This window comes from Pelobates fuscus, chromosome 1 (assembly GCF_036172605.1).
Source record: "Pelobates fuscus isolate aPelFus1 chromosome 1, aPelFus1.pri, whole genome shotgun sequence".
NCBI lineage: Eukaryota > Metazoa > Chordata > Amphibia > Anura > Pelobatidae > Pelobates > Pelobates fuscus.
In genome coordinates, this window is record NC_086317.1 from 296,752,965 (window position 1) to 296,761,945 (window position 8,981).

The 8,981-nt window shown below is 38.1% G+C and overlaps 1 protein-coding gene across 1 annotated transcript in view; it reads left to right on the top strand.

Moving 5' to 3' along the window:
- The window catches only part of CFAP47 (cilia and flagella associated protein 47), a 356,049-nt gene extending 348,004 nt beyond the window's left edge, over window positions 1-8,045 (top strand). Inside the window, exons 64-65 of the mRNA XM_063457869.1 lie at window positions 3,278-3,446; window positions 7,804-8,045. Coding sequence (XP_063313939.1) covers window positions 3,278-3,446; window positions 7,804-8,013 — 379 coding nt within the window. The 3' untranslated portion in view covers window positions 8,014-8,045. The remainder of the gene's footprint in view (window positions 1-3,277; window positions 3,447-7,803) is intronic.
- Window positions 8,046-8,981: the final 936 nt, after the last annotated feature.

The following is an 8,981-nucleotide window of genomic DNA, read 5'->3' on the forward strand; positions in this document are numbered from 1 at the left end:
GAGGACATACGTAGAGAGTCTTTTCTCTCTTGATTCTGCAAAGAGCTAATGATATTTTGGCACAATGACTTATAGAAAGGCATAGAATATCTAGTTAAAGTTATAATTTTGGTGAGTATTAATACCCCCTTCACCTATTTGCGACCCTACATTTGGTTTATAATCTACAGTATTGCATATGGGAATGTTCTCACATTCTTGCTTGGAGATGCATAAACTCAAGGAAGTAGGGTCAGAATCCACCAGCAGGACCAAAACATCTCATGCAGTGCTTACTAGTGTATAAGGGAAAAACTATCTTTCAACTGTGGATTTCTCTCACTCTGCAACTCTTTCACTCAAATATTAAACATGCTAAAAATGTTTTTCACTTGTTCACTCTTTTCAAAAAAATAAACTCAATATTGTCTCTTGTAATATCGCATTTGTCTGATGGCATTCAAGCTAAACTGATATCTACGTTTTAATACACAGGATCAAACGTTCTGGACTCCCATATGTGAGGACAGGACAATTCCATGTTCTTATTTCTAGATATGACTAAAATATTAGAAGATGGTTCAAGTCTTCTCATAACATATACATTTTGCTGTCGTAATATTGTCTGGAGGGAGATGGGGTGGCAACTGTAGCAGAGAGTAGGTAACTATTGAGGACACTGAGACTAGTGTGAATCATCTTGATCACTGATGTCTTCTTTTATACACTGACCTAAACAAGATATGTAGTGCATAATATATATACAATTTTATTTGTACTATCGTTTTTCTTGTGATAGGAAAATGGGTTGGCCCATACGATAATTATAATGTAACTGGACAGAGAGGGGGTAACCCTCAAAAGTTTGAACAAGAACAAAGAGAGAGAACACTGTCCTAAAAAATGAAAACACAATAGTGAATATTGGTATCACAAGGGACGTTCCCAACGTCAAGTGTCACAATTATTCAAAATAATGTGCTCTAGAATATAAAACGTTTAAAAATCAATATTTTAATGAGTAACAGAAAAACGTTCCTAAGGTAAACTGTCCCCAGTGTATTTAATCCAGTGTATCGTGGCTAAATAGTAGCTGGTAGCCAGAGTAATGGATATAACACCTATGGAGGCGTGTACCTAGGGGGTGAGGTGGGAAACAGGAAAACAAATGGGGGAGGGTTGGGAGGACAAAAAGACACAAAGTGTAGCAGAAGATGTGTTGCCACGATAAGTGTGATCCACTACACCAATACTCCCATAATAGTTAAATCTCTCACTAAAATGGTAAGCTTGTAGTGACAACCATTCAAATAATTTGTCGGTTCCAGTACAGGTAGTCTGGATGGACCGGGATGAGGATATACCTCTGAGAATCCCTGTGGTCCAGACCTTATAGCCAAACTATTAGCCAGTGTCAAAGCCTCAGTAGGAAATCACTTAGTGAATCTTTAGCGCTACAGGAAGTGTCCAAGCCTCAGTAGGAAATCACTTAGTGAATCTCTAGCGCTACAGGAAGTTAACCAAGTTATCCTGAGGTGGTCACTGTAATAATGTATCGTTATAGATACTGTGTTACAATGGGGATGATCCGTACAAGTGAGTCTAGCGGTCTCAGCAATTTCACAGGTGCTACGGTAAGCAGTGTAGCCCTTGGCACCACACCAAGATACTTTGGGGGGTCCGTATAGAGGGATAACTATTGCACGGATCATAGAAATCTTATTGATCCTGATAGTTCTCAATGCTACAGAAGTTTTGTTGGCTAGATACGGAGTGTGGTAATATCTAGTCCAGCATAGGGTGATAGCTGAGAGAGCGCCATAGAGATACAAATCAAAGCCTAAGGATTGCTACAAAGTAGGAAAAAATGCCTTCATGGGCATTTAGTCATAGGAAAGAGAGGTTTAGAAAGGGTTTGAAAGAACTTGCTGGTATAAAAAGTAAGTACTGGCTATAGTGGCTATAGTACCAGATGGTTGGCACCACAAACGGTAACGGTATCAATACTGCTCGTCACTTACTACCATCAGGTAAGTATGCTGACGAAAGTGCAGAGAGCTTAGTAAAAGTGTGTATGTATATACAACCCCGGTCGGAATAGCACTCAATACTACTCGTCACTGTACTACCTTCCCAGTACCGCGGTCAGTAATGCGAACAAATTGGTTTGCTCAAAAACCCAGGAGGCAGTCATAGATGAGTATCTTGACGAAAGTACTAAGAGCTTTGTCGGAATGTCTAGAGACCCGACGCGCGTTTCGCCCTGTTTAGGGGCTCGTCAGGGGAAAGAGTCTTGACTAAATAATTCAAGGTCAGGTCAACATAATTTCAAAACCATTCTTGTCTGTGTCTGAAAACAACTGATAGTGATAGATTGAAGGAAAACATGGTTCTGACATTTGTATTCTTCTAATCACTGAAAAATAACTAGAAAAAAGGAAAAAAACACAAAAAACACAATCAAACAAAACAATTAAAAAAAAATAAGGATTTTTAAAATAACAGTTTAAATGAGCATTGCAGGTGCATTGTAGAGTTTATGGTGTTATAATTCCGTGGTTTTATGTCACACTGTTTTGGAACGGTTTAACAACAACAGAAGTTCTCCCCAGCAGCCGTAGTCCACCCCTTGTGCAGCCTCATGGATACAGGCGAAATTACTTCCACATTATCTGTAGAAATCCGCTCAGCTTTGTACAGCAATGACAGGCAGAGCATCAGGCAGAGCATGACGTGAGACCCTTGAATTGCCATAATTGTAACTTAGAAACTTGTAGGTACAAAAAACACTATTTCTTAATCTTGTGATTTGGGTGCATACGTGCTGCCCCTTTTCTCTCACAAATGTAACCACTGCACTTTCTGAGAAGCTGTTTCTGTAAGAAAACACTCCTCTAGTGACTGTCACACTGACAGCCACGAGAAGCATTTCCTAATGGGAGGTCTTTACGTTCCATCACGATGACACCAAATGCTGTAAATGTTTCATTATTAAATGTGCCATAGGTCACTAATGTTTCTCTGTTAGAAGCACTGGGTCGGACAAAAGTCATCAAGTAAGTTGTTTTACCTTGATTTTTGCTTATAACGTATTAACTTTGTTTTAACTTATAAAGAGGAAGCTGAATCTAAATAGATCAAAGAATATTGTACGTCTAAAAATAAATATGTATTTTTTCACCAATATCTTCAAAGGTTTCACAGTTAGCTCATTTAAAAAAAAGTCACAGATTCTTGTAATTCTGAACTGTGTTTGATGAATAAAATGTAATTGTAAATATGTTTTTGTCCTATTTAGGTACCCTGAGCCGTTTAGTGCATACTTCTTACCAGGCAGTGATAAGGAGTTTTTAGTATCTCCACAAACTGGAGAATTGCTTCCTCTTGGAACAGCTGGAACACTTATGACTGTAGGTTTCAAGCCCACTATGTACAGCAAGAAACACAAAGCAACACTGGTTGTACAGGTAACAATTTGATGTATTTAAAAAAAGGGAACTATCAATTCATATTTTAACATTTTATTTTTCTATCATTTTTTGGCTTCTGTGTTTTTAAGACACCAGTTGATAAATGTCTATATCACAAGAGTTTTGCTTGTTGCCCCTTCTAGATTGTACATAAATGAATACTTAATTGTTAAAAAAAAAAAAGCTTCATAGACAAAGCTGGCGCCATACGTTTGTTATAAGCGGCAAGTGATACTTGAGTTCAGTAATGAATTCCTCAGTGATCTTTTCTTTACTAGTATCAAGCATGCCAGCACTTAAACAAATGCAATCTAGTTTTGGCACTTTACATTTTATCAGTATTCTAATTTAGAAGTAGACGTCTGCTTATTAACATTCCCAGTTAATGGCTTTGGCTATCTGTAGGGATTGTATAAACAATTACTTTAAACGTCTGCTGCCTTCTTCATGATGGCCAAATGATATGTCACTTATTTCCTGCTTTAGTTTGATGTTTCATAATATGACTTGTATTCTTAATTGATGACATAGACATTTTAAATGCATATGTACAGCATTAGATGTCTTGCAAATTTGTATGGAGCCACAGTAAGCATTCTGTCCTGTTAGTAATAATTTACCTTTTCTTTTTTGTATCTGTAGATTTTTGTGTCATTTTAGTAATGTTTCTTAATTGTAAAATAAAAGGAGCTGTAAACCGCAATCAATTACATACATTTGAAATCTATAGGATATAACAAAGGTTCTTCTGGGCTACTTAGGCCCAGGATTCTTAGCAAAGCATAATAGTGATGCTTATAATTCCATTTAAATTTGTTAGTGTGCAGAAGAAAACCTCTATACAAATTATATCTGGTAGAGTTGCTAATTATTATCCCACATTAAATGGATATAGCTTACATGCTTTACTGCATGCATGGAGCTGAATTCTATTACAATAAGTAATCCTGCTTACTGAATAGCAGTTTGTTCATTGTTATCAATAGGAAAACTGGTTTTTAGTTGACAGAGGTATGCTCATCCCTTAATAATATTCTCTGTCTAGAATATATCAATGTAAGCACTCTTTATGTGTATGCTAGAAGCAGGTGGGTGCATGTTTTCGAGCTGTGTGTAAATATCAGGGGTAAATTTACCTGGCCTCTGGTACGGAAGGTTCATGGCAGGTATACTAAAATTTGCTACCCCCTGCAGTAGAATTTGTAAGCATTTTCCTCTAGTCGGGCTAAGGCCAACGACTTCTGTATGGGACGTGTCATTTTATTAGATTCCTCTTCAGAGAAGGTAGTTTGAAGATCTTTTTCCCATTTCTGATATCTGAAGTAGTTTGTATTTGATGCAGAGCCTCGCTGGGGGTTTGCATAAAGAGCTTTAATTCAGGTGAGGGATTTCAGACAAATCCACTGCTACCCCTTCAAGACTCTAATCATATTGTCACTGTGCTCACGACCCGAGATGAATCCGTTTTGATCCACGCGGAGAATATCAGGAATGGATGGTGACAGGTGTTCTGCTAGTATCTTAGATAAGAGGTTAAGATCTATATTAAGAACTGATATTGGCCTATAGCTAGAGCATAATGTTAAATATTTGCCCTCTTTCAGTAGAAGTGTAATGTTTGCAGATGTAAAAGGCACTGAGGGTGAGGCTCCATCCAGGATAGAGACGAGAGCGTCCAGGAGCATTGTACCTATATTCGGTTAGAAGGTTGTGTGATAAAGGAGTCAAAAGTCATCTGGGCTCGGTGATGTGAAGGAATGCACCTTGATTCCAAGGCTCAAGCTTGTAGGTGCCATAAATGGCTAGCCAATACTAAAATTGGCTAACTTGGACTCATGTAATGCTTTATGCTTAAATTAACTTTGTCCTACATTAAGTTCTTTTTCTTATAACAACTAGCCCCCACCGGAGTACTTGCTAAACTACTTATCTTTTAACATTTAGAAATATGTCTCTTCTTACATTCCTTTCCTATGACTGTTAAAAAAACAGTAAATATGTTTCCCACGTAAGCACGTATCCCCCATTGTATAAAACGAATTGTCCCCAATTAAAACTAGAAGCAGATCTTCTGGATTCACAACTATCACCACGTGTTGCTACTCCAAGCGCTTGAATTGATTTGGGTCCCCCTGAACATAATTAAAGGATGATTTATCCTCAACAGATTTGCCTGTTTTCGATGTTTTGAGTTCCTTGGCAATTGGTCTGTATAGATCCTCTAACACAGACTTGTCTAGTTGTGGCATATTTGCAGAGTGGGTGTAGTTAACTATGTAATTTCAATCCTTTATCTTTTTTGGGGGGCTAAAGTTATGGGTGTAGGCTTTATAAGCTCTTTCAGTAGTGTAGAAAAGATTTAGAATATTCTCTGAGAGGTGTTGAATTCATTGGGTTGAGTCTTGATTTTTTTATTTCGTTTTGATTTTTGGAATGTAGCATTGTGTCTGACAATGTCGGATTAATTGTGGCAGTAGTTGACTGCATTTGTTACCGTGTTCATAAATCACATTTTTATAATGCTGGAAAGCTCTTTTAATGGACTGAATGAGGATGACCGTTAACTGGCTTCTCTTAGTCATGTAGTCCCTGGATGAGTTTTCATCAAACATTTGTTTGACGTCTCTCCTAATCTGCAATCTCCAGAGTAAGATCTGCAATATGTTATGAATGACATTTTTTATGGGCTGAACAAAGTGAAATTAAATGCCCTTGAAGAACCATCTTATGGGCCTCCCAGCTCATAAAATTGTCCCCAATTTTATGAGCTAGGAGGCCCATAAGAGTCAAATTTGTGGATAAAAAGTCACAAATGGCTGATCTGGTCTCCTCAACTACTAGATAATTCCAATAGTATTGACTCATTTGAGAGCCAAGGGAATTGTTTGGGGTGGAACAAGAGAGCACACATCTTCATCCCCAGTGGGCATTGGTCGCACCAAAACATTGGCAGAATGCCCAACTCTCAGAGTAGGGTAAGCAAATGCTGCATAAAGAAGTAGTCTAGTCTTGTATACATTTTATGAGTTTAAGAGTAAAATGTGAAGTCCCTTGCGAGGAAGTGCCAGCAGGGGAAGTGCCTGTGCGGGTAAATAGGAATGGGGCCAGGGTGAGGGGGGAGTAGAGAAGAGTGCTTGTGATTTGGGCAAGTATTGGTATCAGGATTACCACTTAAATTGTGGTGTAGGGGACCACTGTCCAGCAGACAAGTCATCTGGCCATATCCAGTCCAAGACTACATCAGTTCTTGCTCATCTTTGAGTTGGGATGGTGAAGGCCATCAAGGTCTGGGCCTGACCTTGGTCCCTGTCTTGGTAGAGGCTGTAGGAGCAGTTGTTAGCCTGACACCAGATGAAGGAATCATGGGTACAGCCTTTACTGCACCTGAATCTGAGGGAAATGTCAAGCAGAGAGGGTAAAGGTATATCCCCAACAATATGGTAAGGTGACTGCCCAAAGTGCTGAGGTGACAGGTGAGAGAGCCATCCTGGCCTGCAGTATCAATCTGGACAAGTCCTAGAAGACTAGTATGCTCTGGCCATCCAGATGAACAATTCCCATCTGTCTGACTTTTTGTAAAATTTCTTCCTTGAGGAAAAGCTCTATAAGTGTTATATTTGATCCCAGGTGGGCGTACCTAGTTGCCTTGGAAGCTTCTAGGATCAATAGGGTCATGGACTTTTTGCAGATGTTCTAGTGGCTGTGTGGTGGAGCAGCACAGGGGAAGACCGGAACAATGGAAGAATATCTGAAAACCTTTTAATGATTGTGTGAATCTTTGTCCAAAATGGCGAATCAGGAGACACTCAAACCAGCTGTAGAGAATGGTATCCTCTGAGGTCAAGGGGCTGCCAATATAGTTCTCCAGGCTGTCTCTAACCATGCAACACATCCATTGACCTCTCAACCTGGGGAGCCTCCACAACCTTACAAAGTTTGTGCATATTGGCCTTGGGCCACTCAACCCCCCAATTGAAGGTGTGTGGCCTGGTAGTACAGTTTGAAGTTTGGAAGATCTTGCCACCTGCCCTTTTCCCTCACCATTTTATTTCTACATTTAAGATTCATTGAAAATATGTATCAATAGCAATTTTAATGTGGAGCTAACAACAGGGAAATGCCATTGGCTTCCACAGTGATTGGTCAAATTGTGGTACTTTTTTCTATTATGTCCCATTGTTGGATTTTCTGTTGCTCTTTTTGGTGCACACTAAAAAAGATGAACCAATTTTAATATAAATACTTCATGACAGTATTTTTATATTGTATTATCATTTTCTTTTTTTAGAAATTCAGTGGAAAGTACCTTTACCTGTGTAAAATCTAATATAATTTATTTTGTTTGCTCTTCTAGACATCGACCATGCAGTGGACTTATGAAATCAAAGGACGAGATCCAAAAACTTTGCCTCCTAAAAATGTCTCACCCAAAATACGTTCTGTGGGTATTAAGCAGCCAGTATATGTACAGCAGCGTAATTATATACGTGAAAACCTGAAAATTGCAACAACAGCAGTATCTTCGCCTATTAAAGGAACACCCTTGGTTTTAAGAACAAAGTAGATACTGTGTGAATATCTTATCATATTTTTATAAGCTTGGTATAAATGCAATCAATAAAAATATTAATAAATGCTGCTTTTCAATTTAAAACCAAACTGCTCTTATATTGTTAATTTAGTTTGCACATTAAAATGAATTAACATGGCATGTATTTCTATGTCAAGTTATCTGTGTATCTCTCTCTGCCTGAATCTCTTTCTGGCTGTCTAAAGCCATCAAAAAGTACTCCAGTAAAATAAATTACATACTTTCATCAATGGTGCCTAAATCTAAAATGTTGGTGTAATGGTAAGTGGTATAGGCACTAAACTACAGTTAACTTTTGCCCCAAAATCTTTTTTAAATGGGTCATCCCTCCCCCTTTTTTGCCTTCCCTGTCTTTTCTATATAATTGAAAATATTAAAAAAAATTGGGCAGACTAGATGGACCGAATGGTTCTTATCTGCCGTCACATTCTATGTTTCTATGATTTGAACATTTTCGATGAAATAATATGCAACCAAATAATTCATCTGATTATTGTTAATTGTGGCCTTTCAGGACAGGATCCGAACCAAAGTAAATTGGAAATATCAAAATTAGAAAGATATACTATTTGGATCCTGCTCGGAAGGTAGCCATTTCTATATTCTACACTCATTTGGTGGGGGAACTAAATAAAAAAAATTGATTCAATGATAAAGTTGTAGGGAGAACTGGGTAAAACATTTAACACCACAGAATGGATTAACTTTGTAAATGCTTTGAGGGGTATTACACAGTGCGTGGCACGTTTAGAGTCCCATTATAAAATGTTACACCGTTGGCACCTTACTCCCTCCAGATTACACAAATTGAATTCATCACATACAATTACATGCTGGAAGGGGTGTGGAGAAATGGAATCTTTGTGTTAAGTGCTGTGGTCATGCCCTAAAATTAGACCTTACTGTAATTTAATACATACATTAATTAAAACTGTTAACAA